At 45.6% G+C, this 24,180-nt stretch overlaps 1 protein-coding gene across 3 annotated transcripts; it reads left to right on the forward strand.

The window, feature by feature from the left end:
• The first annotated feature begins 1,761 nt into the window (after nucleotides 1-1,761).
• On the forward strand, nucleotides 1,762-23,408 carry MYD88 (MYD88 innate immune signal transduction adaptor). 3 transcript variants are annotated; one of them, XM_088446423.1, is made up of 6 exons: nucleotides 1,762-1,859; nucleotides 6,211-6,662; nucleotides 13,047-13,148; nucleotides 20,555-20,735; nucleotides 21,292-21,383; nucleotides 21,984-23,408. In XM_088446423.1, exons 2-6 carry the CDS (start codon nucleotides 6,347-6,349, stop codon nucleotides 22,133-22,135), a joined length of 843 nt encoding a protein of 280 aa, XP_088302549.1. In that variant the 5' UTR covers nucleotides 1,762-1,859; nucleotides 6,211-6,346; the 3' UTR covers nucleotides 22,136-23,408. The 3 variants fall into 3 exon arrangements, with proteins under 3 accessions (XP_088302549.1, XP_088302551.1, XP_088302550.1); XM_088446425.1 differs by lacking the exon at nucleotides 1,762-1,859 and adding an exon at nucleotides 2,022-2,072; XM_088446424.1 differs by lacking the exon at nucleotides 1,762-1,859 and adding an exon at nucleotides 2,027-2,106.
• Nucleotides 23,409-24,180: the final 772 nt, after the last annotated feature.

A 24,180-nucleotide genomic window follows, 5' to 3' on the forward strand; every position in this document is an offset into this window, starting at 1 on the left:
CTGGTGCCATCTCTTCCACAGGTAAATGACTCACACGTGCCTGGCCGTCCACGTGATCTAAAAGAAAACAGGATTCATCAGCTCAGACCACCTTCCTACACAGCTCCATGCTCCAGTTCTTGGACCACTTTTGCAGGTACTAACTGCATACCAGGAACACCCCACAAGACCTGTCGTTTTGGAGATGCTCTGACCCATCTGTCTAGCAATTCCAATTTGGACTTTGTCAAAGTCGCTCAGATCCTTACACTTGCCTATTTTTCCTGCTTCTAACACACATTCACTTACTGGCTAATATATCCCACTTGATATGTGCCATTGTAATGAGATAATCAATACTATTCACTTCACCTGTCAATGGTTTTTAATGTAATAGCGTATCATACTTGTCGACTTTGTGGCTGCTCCCAGGTCGTCACAGTGCGGATGGGGGTGGCATGCAGAGGGTGTGGCACAGCATATGTGGGTGTGATTTTGGCTCCACCCCCTGCTATAAAATGCTGAGATTACTGGCATTGTAAAGTGTGTGAGCATTTGGGGGGGGGGGGGGGGTGTGGCTGCAATGACATTATTCAGCGCAAATCACCAGCCACCTGGACCACCCACCTTTACTTGTGAAGAGGGCAGCACCGGACAGCTGCGGGAGACTCGAATACTCTTGTGGGCAGCCGGGAGCAACACCCAACATTCTGGAGCCTCCCAGCTGTCCCGGGAGCGTAGGCAAGTACAAGTGTAGTGTGTGTTTTTGTATGTGATAGTGGCTCCAGAATCCTATTTTACAACTTTCATCCTGCGTGTAGAGAAGTTATGTGACACCAGCTGTGTTAGACAGCAATGATAGCCACTATGCCACCCTAAAGAATGGTAAGGGCATCATATGAGTAGCCCTGTATGTCACAGTAGTATGACAAGCTACGGCTCTGATGAAACTATTGCAACATTTAGTGTTTGCTGGTAATAAGCGTCCTGTGTCACCAAGGGAGACCCCTCCTCATGATACTGTATGTACAGCAGCACAGGGGGGGTCTCCCTTACCACTATACTTACAGCACTATACTGTAAGTACAGCAGCAGCACAGGGCTAGGCTCCCCTACCACTATACTATATGTACAGACAGCACTATATTGTATGTACAGCAGCAGCACAGGGGGGGGGGGGGGCATCCCCTACCACTACACTATATGTACAGGCAGCACTATATTGTATGTACAGCAGCAGCACAGGGGGGCATCCCCTACCACTATACTATATGTACAGGCAGCACTATATTGTATGTACAGCAGCAGCACAGGGGGGCATCCCCTACCACTATACTATATGTACAGGCAGCACTATATTGTAAGTACAGCAGCAGCACAGGGGGGCATCCCCTACCACTATACTGTATGTACAGCAGCAGCACAGGGGGAAGGGGGGGAGCATCCCCCTACCACTATACTTTATGTGTACTGTACTTTCCTAGCCTATGGCAGGAGGAGGAGGCAGCACAGTGCTATGAGGGCGGCAGCATCACTATCATTTCCCAAACATTACTCAGAGCAGTTTCTCGCTGTCTTCCGGAAACTCGGCGCATTCCATTCTACAAATATGGGGGAGGCCAGGAACTTACCAAAATAAATACCAAATCAAAACGCTACATTCCAGCATTAATATTTTCTTAACACCACATTCCACATTAATGTAAAAGTCCACACACGTATAAATGCTAGCAGGCATTGCGTGTCACTCCTTTCTGTGGGAAGTTGCGGCGCTGCCACCCCCGTGTGCTACTAGTGGGCGAGACCCGGTCAACCCCAGCAGCTTCTTATATTGACGTTGCTAAAAGGAACTAACTATATCTACGAGTCTGACTGGTGAGGTGAGTGGTGTGCGGGTAACAGTGGTGGATCCAGGGGCGCCCCCCGTAGTACTGTGTAGCTGCAATCATTTCCCTTGTGTCGGGATCACAGATCGCAGGTTGATTAAACGATCTGCTGCAGTCTGAACCTATCGAGTGCTGAGCTGCTCATTAGCTAGCTGGCACTCTGCTAGGACACCCACCCTGTGGCTGCCAGCGGCTCCTGTATACTGCGTATGTATCACTGCATGCAGGAAGAGATCTGACAGTGAGTAATGTGCTTTTGCACTGAAGAACGTTTCATGACAATGTGGAGCATTGCAAACACCGGGGGCTGACAGGCAAACACAGTATGGTCACTTGAAACAACTGTATGCAATGCAATGCATAGGGCAGACAGTGTGATCAGAGCAGGATAATTCACACTGTTTGCAGCTCAAAAGCACAAGTCCCAAACTGTGGCTCACATGGCATGCTGGAATTTGTAGTTGTAGCAGCAGCCATTAGTAGTTTTGTCAGATTAATTATTATAATAGATGCAAAAAATCCCACTTAATAAGTGTTAAATTGACTATTAAACAGTCACATGCTGTGATTTTCCTTTTTTCCTTTTTTATTTACAAGTTTGCCTAGTGTCAGCGGCTCTGCTTGGCACTGCCAGGGGGCACATGGAGTAGCAGTGAGTTACTGTGAGTGAGATACTTAATCTCCATGGAGAGTGTGGCCAAGTACACAAAGTAGTCTGGTAATGGACTGGCCAGAGATTTGTGATATTAATGAGAGAGCAAGCTGGGCTCTAGAGTGTAATGAAGACCGGAGACAGTGATTTGGGCAGACTGGCACTTTAAGGATTTCCACTTTGGCAAACTGGCACTTTAAGCATTTCCATTTGGGCAGACTGGCACTTTTGGTACAGGGATTTTTGCATAGTGGCACTGTAGGCAAAGTGATTGAGCAGACTGGCACTGTAGGCCAGGGATTTGGCACTTTAGGCAAAGTGATTGGGCAGACTGGCACTGTAGGCGGAGGGATTTGGCACTTTAGGCAAAGCAATTGGGCAGACTGGCACTGTAGGCACAAGGATTTGGCACTGTAGGCGAAGGGTTTTGGGCACATTGGGACTGTAAGCACAGGGATTTGGGAGACTGGCACTATAAGTGACAACATAAGGAAAGGGCAGATGGGGTGCTGCAACTCATATAAGCCTCGCACATGGTGAGTTTGTTCAGTCTGCTCAACTTTATTCACCATCTCTTGGCCAACCATACAGCTCCAAAATAATTGGCAGGTTATATACAGTCAAAATATGATCCTGGTCTGTGGCATGCTATGCACTATGGCAGAACACCTGGTGGAAGGATGAGTTATATGTTTGTATGGAAATAGTAATGTCTACTACTCAGGATCTGTAATATTTTATATATCTGTTGCTTTTTTTGCTGGGTACACACTTAGACGACGTATCGGTCAGTAGACCAATCCGCTGTCCAAGCGGCTGATTTGTAACCTATACACTCTTGGCAATCAATTGCTCAATATGTCTGGCCTCACAATACAACTGGGCGGGCATTTAAATTTGCCCGTCCAGTTGTGATGTCAATGTCAGTGCTGCCTGCAGCCAGTGTACGGGTGGTCGGCGGGTCGCCCATACACACAGCCAGATGTACCAATATATCTGCTAGATAAATTTGAATTGTCTGCGGGGCCAACCTGATCTATCTGTGAACTATGGCCCTCATTCAGAGCCACTCGCTAGCGGCAGTACGCTCGTTCCGAGCGATGTTCGCACATCTGCGCATGCGTACGGTTTTTAGTACGCATGCGCGAACCAGTCAGTGCGGCCGAAAATCGTTGGTACGCAATATAGCGAGGGCCTGCTATTTTGAGTGACAGAATGAGGCGTATGTGGGTGGTAACAGGGGAAGGTGCTTGAAAACGGGGAGTGGAGATCCGAACGCAGGCGTGCTTAAAGGTCAAAACGGGCGTTTTAAGGGAGTGCATAATTAATACAGCAGCGTCATTGACCACGTCACTTGTTTTTTTTTAACTCAGAACTGCTCGCAAAATAGCGGTTGAAAACACCAACCACAAGAATAGCGAGCAGTTCATACGCTGTACGATGTACTCGATTAATCTAATAAATAGCGGACATGACGTATGGTGCGTGCGGCCAGGGGGCGTTTTTATCAAACGAGCGTATGTTTTGCTCGCTCGTTCAGACTTAGAGGTGGGAACAGACTGCAATTTGCGAACGGATCATTTGAATAGCCACCCCTTGTTTTTGAACGAACGACCACAAATAGCGAACGGCTCTGAATCAGGCCCTATGTCATTCACAGACATATCGGGATACGCACCCGCTGGTACACTTGCGATATATCGTTCACAGATCGAACAAGATATTGACAACTGTGTGCCCAGCTTTAAGGCCCCCACACACAGTGCGGTTTTTTTTTTTTTTTTTTTTTTTTTTTAACAACTCGTCCGTTTTTGACCAATTGGAAGGAAAAATCATTTAAAAAGTGCCATGTGTGGGCATGATAACTATGCAGATGCGCGCTCCCGCTGTAGCTGGTCGCTGATCATTTGAACCTGCAGAAAGATATAGACTTGTCTTTCACGATTTGGCACACATCGTTTTTGTGTGTGTGCACGATGAACGATGCGATGGACGATATGTTGTCACTTTTCCTCCCATTATTTAAATTCGAGCATCATGTGGTTGTTTGCTACAAACGATATATCGTTAACGGATCCGCATTCGTTAATGACTCATCTATATTGTTTGTACAATTGTTCCATGTGTAGGCACAATATTGTTTGTTCAGGAGTTCAAGGGAAATCACAAATGAGATTGGATCGTTTGCAAATCGCACCGTGTGTGGGGGCCTTAAGATGCTGAAACAACAAGACTGATACAAATAGTTGACCAATCTATTTGTTCAGCTATCACGTTGGATCACATGCAGGTCTAACTGCAGGCGTTATCATATGCTAACATTTATCTATGTGGCAGCAACAGCATAATCTGCATTTATGTGTTCTGGGCAAATTGTTGGTTTGTATATCTCTCATATTACATGTCTGATCGGGGGCATTCATGGGTAAGTTCAAAATAGTAGGAGAGTGTAGAAACAAATTAACCACATATCATTAGATAAAGAGAAACAATGTTGGTATGTATCATTAGTGTATAGGCAATGTTAACCAGTTTTTAGGATGATGTGATATGGATATAAACAACCGTTGTTGATCCCTGTATGTTTCCTTTTATACTTTATCACTAGTAAAGGGACTTGGCATATGCCAGGTCACCTCGGTCCGCCCCTGTCCTGTGCCCTTCCAGCTCCACCTCTCCAGTTTCCATCTCACTGTATACTTACCCCAGTGTTTCTGGTGCAGAATGGTCCATTATCTTCACTTGCTGATCTGTCCCATCTGTGCAATGGGAGTAGTTAGTTAGGTGGTGGGGGCTCCCATTGTGCATGTCTATTATTATATCAATAGCCTGTTCTCTGGCAGGTAGCTCTGTGTGTTTAATGAACATAAATAAATATGTTGTTTACAGTTCTGTTGACATTCTACCTCAACTCTGATAAAAGAGTAAAGTATGACCTTACTATTCTAATAATGACAGCGTAAGCTCCTCCCCCCACACCATTAAGGCCCCCATGCACGGCACAATGTACGTTCCCATCCGACGGATCGGCACGATAAAGGTGCTATATCGTGCAATGTATGGGCACGATATCGTACCTGATATAGTGCTGCGCTCTCCCACAATGTCTTACATCGCATCCCCAGGTCTTCCTGCAAAACCATCCGATCTGGGATGCGATGTACGATCCCGTTCAGATGAAGGAGGGGGAAGCCGACATATCGTGTGGTCTGCGGGGACCGTACGATTGCCGGCGGTGCCAGAACGATCCGTCTGCCGACGGATCGGCAGTCGCGCTACACGGTGCATTGCACCGTCTATGGGCACCTTTAGGACCGCGTTCTGATGGGATCTCATACAAGTCACAAAGCTGATTTTGCAGACATTTGAGTTACTGTAACAACACTAGCCCCTCCCCTGTGTATGACTCCACACATTTACACAATTCATTTCTGTAAAGCTGCTTCTCGGACTATTCCTGCCTAGTTAGAGAAGTACTGTACCTCCCACTAACATGACCACCTTCTGTAAAGAAGTGAAACAGGGACTGGTGGACAGATGTATTTAAGTGTGAACACGTCTGATATGAGATCTTCCAAGTGTTTTGCTCGTGTCTTTTTTGTTCTGAATGTCGCTGTCACTGTGCATCTTACTGCTATGAATAGAAAATATATGTGACGATCCTATGGTAATATTTATTGTCACTTCTCACAGGCATTATGTTTGGACAAATTCAAAATTAAGTTCGGAACAGATGTCGAAGCTTTGGTGAACACAGTTCAAAGGCCGAGCAGGGATTAAAAATAAACCATAAGCTAATGTGAAGGCTTCCTGGGAGCTCTACAGAACCATGGCGTGTGGGCCAAGCGTAGAGGACACAGACATGAACTCCATTCCACTTGTAGCTTTGAATTATAATACAAGACACAAGCTGTCTTTATACCTAAACCCAGATGCTGTGGTGGCTGCAGGCTGGACTCATCTTGCAGAGGAAATGGACTATTCCTATTTGGAGATAAAGAATTTTGAAAGGGCCCCTAACCCAACCCAATCACTGCTGGAAGATTGGGAGAAAAGGTGCTCGCAGACAACGGTTGGGGAACTCCTGGACTTGTTGAAGAAAATTGAGAGGAACGATATTCTTACAGACCTTTCATCATTAATAGGTATGTAGGTAATGATCTATCAGTGGGAACTAAGCTGTCTGCCTTTTGTGTATTTATTATCTTTAAATAGGTGCTGAGCACCGCCAACAGAGTTTTTGAATCTCTGTTGCTCTTGGGTTAGTATTTATCCTGTACACACCAGAAGCACATTTCTCTTGTGATTAATCCTCAGCACACATCTGTGCAAAACACCCATGAGAATATGAAAAATCGAGCATGGTGCCTTTTCGAGGAAGGTGCTACGCTGACATTTTACAGTTAGAATGAGAATGGAGCATGGAACCCTGTGAGGAACATTACATGAAAACTCTGTAGATAAATTGGTCTTGTTCATCGTGACCAATCAGGTACTACTTGTCATGTATCTAAACTGAAAGCAAAATTCTGAGTTGCTACAGTTGCTTAAGTATCCCAGAATGATGGTGGATGTGTAGAGGGTCTAGAGCAGGCCTGGCCAACCTGTAACTCCCCAGCTGTCGTAAAACTACAAGTTCCAGCATGCTTTACCAGCTGATGGGAGGGAGGGTATGCTGGGACTTGTAGTTTCACAACAGCTGGAGAGCCACAGGTTGGCCAGGCCTAGTCTAGCGCAAGGGTGGGCAGTAGACATCCCAGTTTGCTCTCAGGTCCAGGCCTCCTCTCTGACTTTGCTCTGCTTTGCAATTTGCTTTTGTTTTTATAATAGAGATGCCCAATCAATAAAATCAAGTGGTTAAAATGAGCTTCTAATTTTACAGGCCAGACAGAGTATGTTAAAGAAATATGTGTAGTATAACATATATAAAAAAACACTACTTCACTTGTGTACAAAATCTGCACAAAAAAAACTCCATCAATCTAAAACTGCCCTGTTGCCTCCAAAATCCATATATAACCTGAAATGGTGAAATCTGTACATGAGTCCAAATCAATACTTTTGATTATCCCAGGCTGTGTGGAGTGAATAGATGCCATATATTTCTAGATTTACTTACAGTGAAAAAAAAGTTGGCTGCTATTAATACTTCTTTTAAAATGTATACACACTGTAAAAGATCCGGTGTCGCTGATTAGAAAGGCCGCACTTCCTGCCATTGGCCAAGCCTGGAAACACAAAGGAGAATATGTAAGTGCAGACACCAGTTCTATTACCCACCTGCCTGGCGTGGAAGCATCATTTGCAACTGCACCAGGCAGTGCGTTAATTGACATGGTTGCAAATGATGCGACCTGTCGGTAATTCACAGATGCCGTCTGGTTATCTCCCAGCCCCTCTACATTCCTGCACCCTCTCCCAGTGACTGACTGATCGGCATCACTGCAGGGATGAATCACGGCAGCCCGACAGGAGCAGAGTGCGATGCAGCGGAAGCCCGACAGTGGATAGGTAAGTATCCACTAACCTAACCCTCCTTAGGGGTGCCTAACCCTAACTCCCCCCCCCTCCCCCAAGTGCCTAACCCTAACCACCCCCTTCCCCGCTGCCTAAACCTAAGTCCCCCGGGGGGGTGCCTAACCCTGTCCCCCCCGGCGGTGCCTAACCCTAACCCTCCCTCCCCCTAGCCTAACCCTCCCGGGGGGTGCCTAACCCTAAGTCCCCCCCGGGAGCCCTAAACCTAACCCCCCCCCGCGGCTGTCCGCTCGCGGCGCCCGGCGTCGGGGAAATGCAGGCGTCTACATCTAGACGCCCGGCATTTCACCCTTGCCGGGATAAGACAGTCGGGAAGCCGGCTGCCGGTATTTAGGCAGTCGGCTTCCCGATTGCTGTAGAAAGGAGGAGCTGCCAAGATTATGTAAATTGACCTCCCTCCACAGTGTGTACCTGGCAGCAGCTTAGAGGAGCAGCTGCTGAGGAAATCAATGTGTATCTATACGTGTCCTCCACCTTCCATTTGGTCCCCTTGTTGTAGGGAGTCATAAGTGCAAATTGCCAGGAAAAAGACGTGCATCGCTAAAAGACACCAATGCGCACTAACATAAGGAGCAAATTGCGGCCATATGTGTGTATACATTAATCTCTGGAGGAGTTCTGGAAACCACTGTGCAGATACTATAGCTCTTACTGACTTTATCTGAAAGTTAAAATAACTAAAGGGAGAATCGTAGCTAAAATTTTAATATACTCACAAAGGAGAGAGCACTTTGGTAAAGTCGCAAATGATTTTGGGGGAGAAAAAAAGCCTCATTTTTAAAGAATAAACTTTTTTTTTTTTTTTTTTTTGGTAGTCGGAGGGGAAAAACGAGAAATGCTGGCATGTAAGGGATCAGCGTTCTCTGACTAAAACAGGCTTAGTTGTATCTTACAAACTGATGTTTAAATGGCTTTCTCCAAGTGTAACATCTCCCCCCTCCCCTCTGTGTTTCCTCCCTCCTCTCCCCAATTCTCTCCCCTATTGACCCCCTCGCCATTTTTTTTAATTTATTTTTTTTATATTAAAATTACAGATATTTCCCTGTTTCCAAAGTTTATTTGTAGTACTTAGTTGTTGTCTTTCTCATGTTTGAATGACATGGTTTACTATGTGATTGTAGCTCTGGTTCTGTAATTTCTTAGGGGCATTCAATAACCATTTGGCAGGAGCGAGATTCACATGGGTTTGTCAGAACCTGGCTCATATATGAAATGTGGCCAGCAGGATGCATCTCTTTATCACTGTTTGTGGGCCTGCCTTCCTATTAATTACTTCTGGCGTCGGCAGGGCCAGATTAAGGCCCACATGGGCCTGGAGCTGAAAATGTTCAAGGGCCTATACTGAGAAGGGGAAGAGCTGTGATAGGTGCTGTGTGGGTGTAGTCAGAGTCACCCTGGATTATACACCCCCTACACTATGAACACAATGTATCCCTGACTACATAGAAATAGAAAAATTGCATTTATTTTTGTGGGGGGATGGGGGGGACTAGAAAAACTATTTAAATACTTAAAATTTATGGCCAGTTAGGCACCTGGTAATCATGCTGTCATGTTGATGGGCCTATATTTATGTGGAGGCCTGGAGCTGTAGCTCCATCCGCCCCATTGTTAATCTGGCCCTGGGCGTCGGGTACAAATGTTTGTGCACACTCACTTGGTGTAATATGCTCCACTCTCTCCGAAGTGGGTGATTTTGGGGGTCTTTACACCTTCGCTCAGGGTTACCAGGCGTAGTAAAAAGATTCTTTGCTATTGTCAGCAACAGCCAAAAATCCTTGCCCACCTCCCCTGTCTGTTTTTTATGTGAACAAATTATTCTTAGTTTTTAGATTGGAATGGTTGGGATCCTTGCTCAGGATGTAGTCAGGAAGCCAGTGGTCGAAATGCAGACCGCCGGCTTCCCGACAGTGAAGGGAGGGTTAGGTATAGGGTGCAGGAAGGGGGGGTTAGGTTTAGGCACCCCTGGTGGGGGGTTAGGCACTAGGGGGGGGGAGGGCTGGGAGGGTTAGGGGTCTTGCTTACCTCTGTCGAGATCTGCATGTGCCGGCCTTCCAGCGTCAGTATTTCATCCGCCAGACTTAGCTCCGGCGGTAATTCATACCGGTTCCCTTTGCTCCACGAAGAACGGAATGACTGTTAGAGATTTAGGGGGGTTCTATTAATACCTAACTGATATCCCTAGATTCATGGCTGCTTTCATAGAATCTCGTGGTACTAGACTAGGATATAAATGGAAGACCAATTATTTTAAATGATCTCACTTAAGTGATACCTGTGGTTTCTATGTGCCTGATTCATTCTATGTGGCTATGTTGCTGTGTCCGGGATTGCATGGTCTTTTCAGGCCTGCCACGTGGTTATGGCTCTATTACACGTCTGTTGCTTATATTTTGCTACAGATTAGTCTACTGTAAAGTATGTACCATTTAAACGTTGTACTACCTATCCGTTTGCTTGTTATTCTTGTTTTACGTACGTGTCTGTGTATGTATGTATATATATGACGTGTGTGTGTGTGTAAAATATTGGCAAGAGCATTGCTCACTGTGCTCATGAGTAACATCCTGTAATGTCATCAAACTATAGGGGGCAGATTTACTAAATGTCACAATTTTGAAAGCTGACAATGATCGTCACCTTTTGACTTTTTTTTTGTTTTGTTTCCTCAATGGTAATAGAAATGAATGGTAAATCAGGCTCGTTTAGCATTAATTACTATTGCATTTGTTAAACATTGGTCAAAGCTGTTGATAATTGTCGGCCTTGAAAATCCGACGTTTAGTAATCCTGTCCCTAGGACTTAGCCCAGTTTTAAAAATTATTATTATTATCCTTTATTTATATGGCGCCGCAAGGGTTCTGCAGCGCCTTACATAGTACATAAACATAGTACATAAACATAGTACATAAACAGTTGAGCAGAACAAGAAAACAGTGTCATACAGTTTAAGACACTACAACACAAGTACATGGTATATAAACACTGGTGCAACAGAAGCAGGATGGCAAAAGTCACGGGTTAGGTGCTTTTGAGTATAGAGCAGATAATTTAAGTAAAGAAAGGATAAGCACAAGAGGAAAGAGGGCCCTGCTCGTGAGAGCTTACATTCTAGAGGGGATGGGCAAACAGACAGGGGTGACACGGATGGGGTATACAGTGAGCATGTGACAGAGGGTTAGGATGACAGATGGCTGGATTCCTATTTTACAGAATGTGTGGATGTCATTTGAATTAAGATTTACACCACTGACATTCTACTTTAAGAGGCAGTTTTTGTAGGTGTCTGTGGAAAGCCATGGCTGTTATGTCAGTTTACGTGAAGTCTGACGGGTAGCTGAAGCCACTTCATGAAGGGCTATTTAGAGAGTTTGGTTACCGTGTGAACCAGCAGTCTTAGGTAAATGTAGAAATTTGTGAATGTAGTTATTGTAAAGTGATGTTCAGATGTAAAATAATAAGTTGTGATCAAGTGTGAATTCTATAAGGCACATTTATTGATTTGGAGGGTGATGGGAGACATGTGAGGTTTGCAGGATATTTATTCCATAGTAAAGTGTGCGTGTGTGGGGCCTGGATTTGGTGATATGTCACCAGATAATAAAAGCAGAGGGATGTGGAGAAGTAGATATAGTTGTAGGTGTGTAAAAGTTTTTTATAGTGACACAATGAGGCTGTAATAGTCAATTTTTGATGAAGAGAAAGCTCATTAGTTCATAGAGGAGGTGAGTGACTCAATAGGGCGGCAGTGTGCCCAGAGAGGTGAGATGCAGGGAGAGTTAGGGATGTTATATCCTTAGAGAAAATACAAAGGAGGGAGTTGATAAAAAGAAATGTGTAGTACATGGTGAGTTTTAGGTTTGTTATTTTTAGACATTTTAAAGCAATCAGTTTCTTAATCTGAAATTACCTTAGATGTTGGTCAATGTTTGTTCAACTGTTTGATTAACTGTTATGTAATCACATTTTGTGCATTTAACACTTGGTGCTTTTAACCCCAGCTGCAAAGAGCCCCAGCTGCCCCTAGATTGAATATAAGGAGTGGTATCCCTTGATTAAGACAGGCTACAACTGACTCAATTGGTCTGCTGATCAAAGGAGATAACTTGCTCTGAGTTGGACCAAAAACCAGGCCAGATATATACCATAAACTATGCTTCACTGACCAATACAGACTATACAGGAAAAAAAACAAATCTATGCAAGAGAGACTGTCACATACATTTAAATCCACACACGATTGCAAGCATGAGGTTCTATGCAGAATATAGGTGCAATAAGCAGGATGAGAGTCACATACATTTAAATCCACACACGATTGCAAGCATGAGGTTCCATGCAGAATATAGGTGCAATAAGCAGGATGAGAGTCACATACATTTAAATCCACACACGATTGCAAGCATGAGGTTCTATGCAGAATATAGGTGCAATAAGCAGGATGAGAGTCACATACATTTAAATCCACACACGATTGCAAGCATGAGGTTCTATGCAGAATATAGGTGCAATAAGCAGGATGAGAGTCACATACCTGAGGGATGAAATGAAATAAACAGATGATTAGTCCATATTCATGCAGGGTAACTCTTTGATTAACTGTTATGTAATCACATTTTGTGCATTTAACACTTGGTGCTTTTAACCCCAGCTGCAAAGAGCCCCAGCTGCCCCTAGACTGAATATAAGGAGTGGTATCCCTTGATTAAGACAGGCTACAACTGACAAAGATGATGGACTCCTGTTCAAAATAATCAAATGTGATTAATTGTGTCACAGGATCATCAGCCCACTGCAACATCTAGCGGAAGAAATGCCTGATGCATTATGGATGGCCACCAGAGACCATTGTCCATTCAATGCCAGAATTGTTTATGATGGTGCACTGCGTCTATTTAGCGGAGGACACTTGAAATCCGTATTCTTGGTCACTTCTTTTTCCTTCTCCGTTGTATAATTATAATTGTGTCCTTTTGTCTCCTTCGTGTTTTAGAGTCAGACTGTCAGAAATATTTAAATAAACAGCGGGCGAGTAGCCAGCCACCTCCACTGCAAGATGCCACTGTGGACAGCAGCGCCGGACTGGACATCGCTGGTATGTGTTTGTTTATTTTGGCAACCATTTTAGAACCATTTGCTGTATCAGCCCCAATCCCTCACTGATGCAGACGTGTTCTCCAGTGATGCTGACCGCACTATGGGCTGAGTACAGTTGGCCACAGCTTCACATAACGCCCATACCACGTGGTAATTTCACGATCCCGCTAGTTGTGCAGTTCAATTACGATAGGCATAACCTGGAATTTTTTTTGATGATGGCCGCTTTAAGTGTGGGGCAAATGGGTAAATCGTCCTGTACCCCAAACAAGTGCAAACTAACAGATAACAGTATAGAAGTCTGTTAGTGGCCAAAAGTAAATTTATTTGGGTCTCTTCAAGGGTGTGTAATGGCTCCCAAGAGTTCTGACTTTATTTTACCTTTTTAAAAATGGGATTTCGGTACCTACCGGTAAATCCTTTTCTCTGATTCCACAGGGGACACTGGAGGTGCTTACGGGTATAGAGGCGTGGATAGCTGGAGCTGGCACTTTCAAATTTAGAAGTGTGAAGCTCCTCCCCCTCTATGCCCCACCAGCCCTCAGTTTAGAAAATGAAGACCAAGAGGAGGTGGAGAACAAGCTGAGTGAAAAGGAGAGAAGAACACGCAATAACTGAATCATACAACATACAGAACAAAACCGAACAGGCAGGCATAGAGCGCAGAGGTGGGCGTCAAGTGTCCCCTGTGGAATCAGAGAAAAGGATTTACCGGTAAGTACCAAAATCCCATTTTCTCTTTCATCCACTAGGGGACACTGGAGGTGCTTACGCTGGGGACGTCCCAAAGGTATCCCCACGGGCGGGAGTGCTCTGTGGCGCCTGTAGAACAAGGCGGCCAAAACGAGACGCCGAAGAGGCAAACATATCAAATTTGTAAAACTTGACAAACGTGTGAACTGAAGACCAAGTGGCCGCACGGCACAATTGTGATGTAGATGCTCCTCTACCGGCCGCCCATGACGCACCCACAGAACGTGTGGAATGAGCCGAAATTGACGAAGGAGGCCGACGGTTAGAACTAACATAAGCTTGATGAATAGTCAGTCGGATCTAATGTGCTAAAGTCTGCCTAGATGCTGAAAAAGCGACTCAGACTTACGAAGGGAAGCAGTCCTGTCAACATAGATGCGGAGAGCCCTAACCACATACAAGGTAGAAGAACCAGAGTCCTCCACCAACGATGGTACCACAATAGGCTGATTGATATGGAAAGCCGACACGATCTTAGGAAGGAAGGCGGCTATCGTCCGGAGTTCCGCTCTATCCGCATGAAACACTAGGTAAGGAGGTTTATAGGAAAGAGCCCCCAATTCGAAACCCTACGAGCCGAAGCGAGAGCCAGGAGGATGACCGTCTTCCAAGATAGGTACTTAAGATCAACCTCCTCCAAAGGTTCAAACATGGGCGACCTAAGGAACAGAAGAACTAGATTAAGATCCCAGGGATCAATTGGATGTACAAAAGGAGGTTGCACGCGCAAGACCCCTTGAAGAAACGTCTGCACCTCAGGAATGAGGGCCAATTTCCTTTGAAAGAAAATGGAAAGGGCAGAAACCTGCACCTTTTAAGGTTCCCAGACGAAGGCCAGAATCCAGACCCGTCTGAAGGAAAAGCAGAAACCGGGATAAGCGAAAGGTCCTAGACTGAAGATCCCGACTGGAACACCATGAGATATAAGTGCGCCAGATGCGATGATAATGCGTAGCCGAAACTGGCTTCCTGGCGCGTAGCATGGTGGGAATAACTGCGTCTGGGATACCCCTACGTCTTAGGATATCGGTTTCAAGAGCCACCCCGTTAAACGTAGCTGTGCTACGTTGGGGTGTATGAAAGGGCCCTGCTGTAGAAGATCCGGGCGCAGAGGAAGGGGCCACGGATCGTCTGATAATAGGGACCGAAGGTCTGAGAACAAACTTCTCCGAGGCCAGTTCGGGGCCACGAGAATTACCGAGGCTGACTCCTGTTTTATTCTTTTTAGAAGACGAGGAAGAAGTGGAATCAGAGGGAAAAGGTAAACGAAGTCGTAGGTCCACGGACTTGTCAGAGCGTCTACTGCTTCCGCCTGCGGATCTCGAGTTCTTGACACGTATACTGGAAGCTGACGATTCAATCGTGACGCCATGAGATCCACATGAGGACATCCCCATCGATGTATCAGCGCGTTGAACACGTGTGGATGAAGCTTCCATTCCCCGGGATGGACATCCTGTTGACTTGGGTAATCTGTTTCCCAGTTGTCCACACCCGGAATGAATACCGCTGACAGGATTACCGACTGATTCTCGGCCCACCGGAGGATCCGATTTACCACTCGCATAGCTATGCGACTCCGAGTCCCTCCTTGGCGGTTGATGTAAGCGACAGCCGTCGCGTTGTCGGACTGAACTCTTACCGGACGAGCCTTTAGCAACTCTGTTGCCTCTATCAGAGCATTGTAAATCGCTCTGAGTTCCAACACATTTATGGGCCACTTCTATTCTAGAGGGGACCATCGACCCTGAAAGTGATAACTACTGCGCCCCATCCTCGAAGGCTGGCATCCGTGGTTATGATGATCCAGTCCCACATTCTGAACCGTTTTCCCGCTAACAGATTGCTGGATTGTGTCCACCAAAGAAGGGCTACTCTGGTTAACGTGGCTCAGACGGATCTGAGTTAATAGGTCCAGCTGAAACACCCTGGAGTGGAACCGGCTGAACTGTAGTGCCTCGAAAGCAGCTACCATTTTCCCCAAGAGACGCAGACAAAGAAGCATTGACACAGTCTTTGTTTTGAGGACCAGCTGAACTAAAAGTCGGATATCCTTGGCCTTGTCTGTTGGAAGAAAAATCCTCTGAGATTTCGTATCAAATATCATGCACAGAAATAAAAGTTTCTGGGACGGATTGAGATTCAACTTCTTGAAGTTGATTATCCAACCATGTTGGATTAGAATGTGATATGTCAGTAAGGCATGATCTGATAGAAGAGGCACCGATGGAGCCTTGAATAACAGATCGTCCAAATAAGGTATTATGTTCACTCCTGATGACCGAAGGAGAGCGATCATGACTGACATGAGTTTGGTGAAGATGCGGGGAGCAGAGGATAACCCGAACGGCAATGCCCGAAATTGATAATGATCCTTCAAAATGGCGAAACGCAGAAAAGCCTGGTGTGGTTCCCAAATGGGAACATGGAGATATGCGTCCTTGATATCCAGGGATAATAGGAACTCCCCTGGTTCCAAGCTCGCAGTTACTGACTTTAGAGACTCCATCTTGAAACGATACATCTTCAGATACCGATTCAAAGACTTTAGGTTTAAGATGGGCCTGACCGAGCCATCCGGCTTGGGTACTACAAACAGGTTTGAGTAAAACCCCATAACTCGTTGAAGTTCCGGAACTGGAACTATCACAGAAGATACTACTAGAGACTGGATAGCCTCCTGTAGAACCTTGGCTCTTTCTACCTGTATTGGCAGACTTGTAGTGAAGAACCGAGGTGGAGGGGAGGTCTCGAAATCTATTTTGGTACCCCAGGGTAATTTAGTCTTCGGATCCATGGTTCTGTGGAAGTCTGGTTCCAAACCTGTTGAAATCTTTGCAGGTGGCCTCCCACTGCAGACGCAAGACTGTCATGCCACTTGTTTCTCAGCTGGTTTAGGCACTGGTCTACGAGCAACCATGTGTGGACGACCTCTACCTCTGCCACCTCTTGGTTGCGTGGGCGCACCTCTGGTCCTACCACGAAAGTAATGTGGCGCCCGAAAGGAATTAAACGAAGGTCCAGTGTAAATTCTTCTGGGAGCCGGTGCAGCTGATAGGAGGAAAGAAGATTTACCTCCTGTGGCTTGGGATATCCATTTGTCTAATTCCGGCCCGAACAGCATGTCGCCAGTGAATGGTAGACTTTCCACAGCACGCTTGGATTCTGCTTCAGCTTGCCAAGCGTGTAGCCAGAGGGCTCTGTGGGCTGAAATCGCCGAAGCAGATATGCGAGCACTAATCTGACTGATATCCTTTGAAGCTTCTCCCATGTAAACTGCAGATTCACAGATGTGGTCTGCTAGTAGACGTAACTCTGCTCTGGAATTACCTGAGTCCAATCCTGTAATCAATTGATCGGCCCAGGAAACCACCGCCTTGTTAACCCAATCAGTAACAAGTGTGGGCCTGAGTTGAGCACCCGCTGCTGTATAAATAGATCTTAGCATTGTCTCCAACTTACGATCCGACAGATCTTTTAGTACTGTTGCTCCCGGTACTGGGAGTGCTGTTTTCTTTGAGAGACGGGAGACAGACGCATCTACTGGAGGAGGGGTTTCCCACTTCTCCATCACGGATGAAGGAAAGGGTACCTAGATGAAAACCGGCGCGGAATCTGGAACCTCTTATCCGGCTATTTCCAAGCTACCGAGAGCTGTTGCTGAAGTTGCTGCGAGAACGGAAAAACTGCAGAGCTCTTCGGTTGTTCATTAAATAATTCAAACTCCTGTGATGGAGGAACTATATCCTCAGGTAAATTCAGTCTTTCTGACCGCCAAAATTAAAGATTCCACCCCGGGAGAGGTGGACTCTAACTTCTGAGGGTTGTTGTCCTGTAACGCAACCTCCAATTCCCCTTCTTCGGTATCCTCCATAGTAAGGAATTCTTCCTCTGCCTGGAGAACAGTCGTCAGAGTACGCTTCGGTCTCTGGTAGGAAGTGGAGGGTGCGGATGCCGCTGTGCCCATAACCTGTACCAAGGTGTCTAGAGACTTAGTTAGCCCCGCCACCCAGGGAGGTTGAGACTTACGTGCCTCAGCTAACTCCGACGCCAAGTCTGACATAACGCCTACCATGCCAGTGGCCCATGGAGGAGCAACTGAGTCAGGAATAGCCATCGGTGGATCAATTGTTATACAAGCATCATATAACTTGGATGTGGCTTAGATAGTTTGTGGTTACATTTAGAACAGACAAACCTCTTTTGAGCCGCTTTTGTTTTGTTTGACATGGATAAACAGTCACCCAGACACAATAGATACAGTAGTGATTAGAAATAAAACAGAAGGCTGGTTGGGACACAGAGGAAGAGTTACCCCCTCCCACAGATTAGATTCCCTGCACTGACACCCCAGTGTTACTCACAGCCTCTTGCCAGGGATGTAGACAGGAGAATCAGCCTTCTGCATGTGCCTGCACAGTACCTGTAGTGGAGAGATGCAGGCAAGCAACAGGTTAAATGTGGCTCCACGCTGCTCTAACAGCCACTGCCGCATTAATTAGACAGGGAGCCCGCGCTATTAGGCTCCGCCCCCTTTCTCAAGTCCGAGGGACTGTAAAATGGCCACCACGCTGCAGTCATCACCTCCCCCCTGCGCTAGCCCCGCTGAGAAGGAGCCGCTAGTCGCGCTTATCAGCGGGGAGATGCATAAATTATTGAGCAGCGCTTATAGCGCTCTCTGAAGTCAGCGCTGGCGGCGGGCAGGAGTCGAGGAAAGTGCAAGTGATCTGTACTCACTGCGCTCCCCTGGATGGCTCTTCTGAACAGCACTTCTCCTCCCTGCTTCCGTGTGTGTGTGTGTGTGTGTGTGTGTGTGTGTGTGTGTGTGTGTGTCATTAAGGAGCTGTCAGATGCTTTTGGTGAAGCACTGCACACTCCTTCCTGTAACCCAGGAGGTTAACACTGTGCCAGTAACCCGGACCCCACCTTAGAGAGGTGGTGAAGGGTACTTTAAAAATAAAGTAAAAGATGTTTTAAATAATAAAACAAAAAATAAATAATAATGTTAAATAAAATAAATAAATTAGATGTGCTGCTGGATCACAGCAGATTGTGACCAGCTCCGACAGCACATTTTCTAAACTGAGGGCTGGTGGGGCATAGAGGGGGAGGAGCTTCACACTTCTAAATTTTAAAGTGCCAGCTCCAGCTATGCATGCCTCTATACCCCAGCATAAGCACCTACAGTGTCCCCTAGTGGATGAAAGAGAAATAGGAATTTTCCCCAACTTTTCACCTGCTCATGGGCTGCCAACAAAAGCCACATAAATTCCTATGAGACGGTAATGTGACATAATGGGCACGGCTAAGTGATAGAGAGAAATTCAAATGTTGTCCGCGTTAAATCACATTAACCCTCCTAATTGAATTCAGCCCTGTATGAGACAATGACTGGGAAGCTTTGGTGTGTACCATCAATCTGGGACGCTTTGTATGGCCACGTACGCCCATCTACTACCATTTTACCTGGCCAAGTGTAGGAATAGAAATATTGCTTTGTGTCTGTGGTCCGTATTCAATTTTAGGCGAAAAGTGCGGATCCGCGATACTTTTTCATTGATGACGTCATTATTGCCTGTTTTGCTTTTACCCCGTATTCAATTTGAAAGACTTTCCGCCTAGGTGGAAAGTCAATGCAATGTACTAGGTGAAAAAGTTTCACCTATGAATAGCAGGCGGAAAAAAGTGCAGAATTGGGGTTTTGGGGTGCAATGTTGCGGGAACCCCCGTGCAGCCTTCAGCCCCCAAAGTTAAACTGTGTAAAAAAAATTTTTAAGGAGACCCCAAAAAATTACTTTGAAAAAGGGGGCAAAAAAAAAAAAGTTGGGTTACAAAGTTAAAAACTAGCGTACTTGACTCTGGGCGGTCCCCAAGTATGCCCCAAGTGTTTTTTGGATTGCAGGTGCTTGCTGCGGGTGGATTTTTCACGATTTGTTTCAATTTCACTTTAGCAACTTTTAAATATGCTCACCCCCATTTTCAAGTACCCCAAATTTGCTGGAATCAGGAGTATTTTTTCCTGAAAATAACTTAATACTTTTCTGCACCACGTGTAGAAAAACACTATTTTTAGCAGCTATTGAGTCCGTTTAAAAACACCATGTCAGCGCATCTTTTGGGGGGTGTCAGGCTGATTTCCCCAATTCTGACAGTAATTTCCACCTGTTCAAGCTTCGCGGGGTCCCGTTTTCGCGTACTTTCAAATTGAATACCAGGTAAAGCGGGCACACGCACGATACTCTTCCGCCTACAAAACAGGCGAAGTAGGCGAAAACACCGGGCCGCGAAAAAGTATCGTGGCTTGGCTCAAATTGAATATGGCTCTGTGCGTCTTATTTATTACACATATACAGCCTGTCCTGTCACTTGGAACTAGTGACTTTATTAAGGCATAAGGTACAAAGTGACTAGCTCCTCGTGCAGTGATCAACTGCAATCTACTGAATGCAATAAGCTATTTACTGCCGACAGGTATAATTATTTAAGCACCTGCGCTTCAATATGAAGGTAACTATCCGATGAGTAACTTATTTTATGATATTGTGGCCCTTTAGCTAAGTGTATACTTTTGTCCTCCTATATATTGTTACTCTGTTGCAAGAAAGAATTGCTCTTGCTTTACTAATATTTATGTTGCTTTTCTACCTACAGGACAAGTACCCGAACAGTTTGATGCGTTCATCTGCTACTGTGCCCAGGATATTAAGTTTGTGCAGGAGATGATTCTCCGATTTGAGCAGTCTGAACATAACCTGAAGCTGTGCGTGTTTGATAGGGACGTCCTTCCCGGCACATGTCTGTGGTCCATAACCAGCGAACTTATAGAAAAAAGGTAGTTTTCACGTATTTCCCCCCAATATTATGGTATGTTTGACCTATGGTGCATGCCAGGACCATCTGCTCATTCCTGAAGTCATAGCTTATACCTGCTTGATCATTTGGTGGGTAGATATTAATTGGGACGTTCTGTGATTGCTGTAGTCTGTCCGTTGTACAAGGATTATTATACAGATGTGGTTTGCTACATCTTTACTGCCTACGCAGCAAATAGCGCCGTACATTGCGCGAGGTGTGTGCCCGCAAGCGGTTGCGCGCACTGCGTTTGCACGCCGTAGCGTATATTGATGCTGTTAATCGCGTGGCACGATGCGTCCGCACGTTTGTAGCATGATCGCCAAAGCTGTAGCAGGACACATCTGTATACTATAAAGTGCGTTTACATTTCTATATGTGTTTTACATAGCAGCCTGCATGATAATTTCCCAAATGCATATCTAGTCATTCCTTAAATGTCAAAGCTGCAGCAAGATATACTGTATATTTTATTGTAATGTTATTAAAATCTGAGCATTTGTATTGTCTTACATAGATTGCTGTTTGTTTTGCAGGTGTAAGAAGATGGTGGTAATTATATCGGACGATTACCTGGACAGTAATGAATGTGACTTTCAGACAAAATTTGCTCTCAGCCTTGGACCAGGTATTTTCACAGGAGTATAATGATTCTTACATTGCTACATTTGCATTGTCCACTTGAAGATGATACAGGGAAATGTAATGGCTAGTGTACAAAGCAGTGTTTGTGTGACTTGTGCGGTAACATTGCTTCTTACTGCCAGTGCTCTGATAGTCAGCTCTCCTGCTGCGTCTTACACTTCCCTCATGTCACCAATTTCTTCTGCTAGTTTTTTTTAAAGGAGCAATCATTTTAAAGGCAAAACCATGATTTTGATTTTTTAATGACTGCCCCTTTAAAACATTGGGCAGACTAGAAAATCCATAAGCAGTGGGCATTTGTGTTAGATCGGGTTTAATGACCCAAAAGCTTTGATCGTGTTCTCAGTATTTAAAATGCTGAATAACAACGATAAAAAAAGAACCCATTATGCAATATATAGAAGTTGCTACTATGTATGTATGTTGCTACTATGTATGTATGTATGTATGTATGAATATATATATATATATATATAATTTTTCTTTTCTTGAGAATGGCTGCATGAGATAATTGATCTAGAAATGTACATGTGCTGTGCTGGAAGTCTCATGTTGCCTCTGTGTATAATGTCCCTTGATGCAGTTGCTGGGAAGCGGAGGCTGATTCCCGTGAAATATAAACCCATGAAGAGGGAGTTTCCGAGCATCCTGCGCTACCTTACACTGTGCGACTATACAAACCCCCACATCCAGGTCTGGTTTTGGGACAGGCTCGCCAAGGCCCTGAAGAAATGAGAAAGTGATTGCAGTGGTCTTCTCTTCATAGACCTGCAATGCTTATACAACTGACTTTATTTGGGGGTAATTCCAACTATACCTGGTAGAAGCTGCTATCCGGTCAAGTTCTCAGATATGGACCTATGCATACAGACCTACTGTTTCTTCTCATATGCTTTTTAAAAATCTTGTTTCTTTTAGTAGAAGGGAAAATCCTGCAAAACGCCTGTTCTCCCCTATGTTTCACCTGGCACAAGATCTCGCTGGATATCTAAGTGACCTCTGCAGATTTATTAACAGATGTTGGTTATTGAAAAGTGCATTCTCTCTCTCAAGTGCAGAAATAGGGGACAGCAGTTACTTTGAGATCATTTTTAAAAGGGATGACCGCTTTCATTATTCTTGACACTTTTACTATAGATGCCATTACAGCTATACTGTAGAGGAAGTAGTCTTTAACAGTACCTGTGGCCATTTTAGGACCGTGGATTACAGAATAATTAGAATAATAATTATTTGAGAATTTCATAACCAGGGTAATAAGCCTCACCACACTTTTTTATTTTTTTATTCCACTTGTCGTAAAACCAGGGCTGGTGCTACCATTAGGCAGCCGCCTAAGGGCACCGGCCACTGGAGGGCGCCGCTGAGTCCACAAAAAAAATGAATGGCATAATTCATGGCTGAGTGGCTTATAATGAATTTGTGGCACAGCTGTGTGGCGCATTATGAATTTGCGGCAGTTTTATGAGGTACATTATGATTTTGGCACTCTGCTGTGTGTAATATTCTATATAGTATATTATGAATTTGGGACACTGCTGTGTGGCATGTTATTTAACTGGGAAGACTGATGCGTGGCATATTATGAATTGGAGGGAGCAGGGGCAGTTGGTGAAATGTTGCCTAGGGAGCCTGGAAACCTTGCACTGGCCCTGGCTAAAACTAAAATGTTTCTATTTTTTTTCATTTGCACATATTAGATCTTTCTGCTATGCATCCAGCTGTGTCGGTGTGAGGTGTGTATTATATGGATTAATCAGATAACTACAGTAAACCCACATATATGTATATAGTGACTTTTAGGGAAGCAGTCGGGAAGCCGTCATTCAAAATCCCGACCGCCGGCTACCCGTGTGTGTAATTCCGGCAAGGTACAAATGACAGGTGTCGATAACCCGACGCCTGTCATTAGAAGCCAAGCGATGGGCACGGACAGCTGCGGGGGGGGGGGGGATCCCGGGGGGACTTGGGGTTAGGCACCCCCCTGGGAGGTTAGGCTAGGGGAAGGGGGGGGGGGCTAGGGTTAGGCACCCCCGGGGAAAGGTTAGGGTTAGGCACCCCACCGGGAGACTTAGGGATAGGCTGCGGGGAAGGGAGGGGGGGGGGGGGATTTTGGGTTAGGTTAGGGGATCCCGGAGGGACTTAGGGTTAGGCACCCCCCTGGGAGGTTAGGCTAGGGGAAGGGGGGGGGCTAGGGTTAGGCACCCCCAGGGAAAGGTTAGGGTTAGGCACCCCACCGGGAGACTTAGGGATAGGCTGCGGGGAAGGGAGGGGGGGGGGGGGGGGGATTTTGGGTTAGGTTAGGGGATCCCGGAGGGACTTAGGGTTAGGCACCCCCCTGGGAGGTTAGGCTAGGGGAAGGGGGGGGCTAGGGTTAGGCACCCCCGGGGAAAGGTTAGGGTTGGGCACCCCACCGGGAGACTTAGGGATAGGCTGCGGGGAAGGGAGGGTTAGGTTTAGACCCTTAGAGGGGGGTTTTGGTTAGGCACTTGGGGGGGGGGGGGGTTGGAGGGTTAGGAGGTAAAAATAGGTTATTTAATACTCTCCTTACTAGCTTCGGGATCTTCACCCCTGCCGGGCTTCCGCTGTCGGGATTAGAACCGCCGGCCTGATTTTTATAACTTGAGTGAACTTAAATGATTTCATGTTTTCATATGGGAGCATTTCCACTTCATGTTCTTTACTGTGTTAGAAATGCTGAGTTGGAGGTCACCATAGGTACACATTGGCACTTTTATACTTACTATGCAGTAACCAATGGCAACAACCTAATGTTTTCT

Source organism: Taudactylus pleione, unplaced genomic scaffold (genome assembly GCF_031769625.1).
Source record: "Taudactylus pleione unplaced genomic scaffold, aTauple2 ptg000398l, whole genome shotgun sequence".
In the NCBI taxonomy this organism is placed as follows: Eukaryota; Metazoa; Chordata; class Amphibia; order Anura; family Myobatrachidae; genus Taudactylus; species Taudactylus pleione.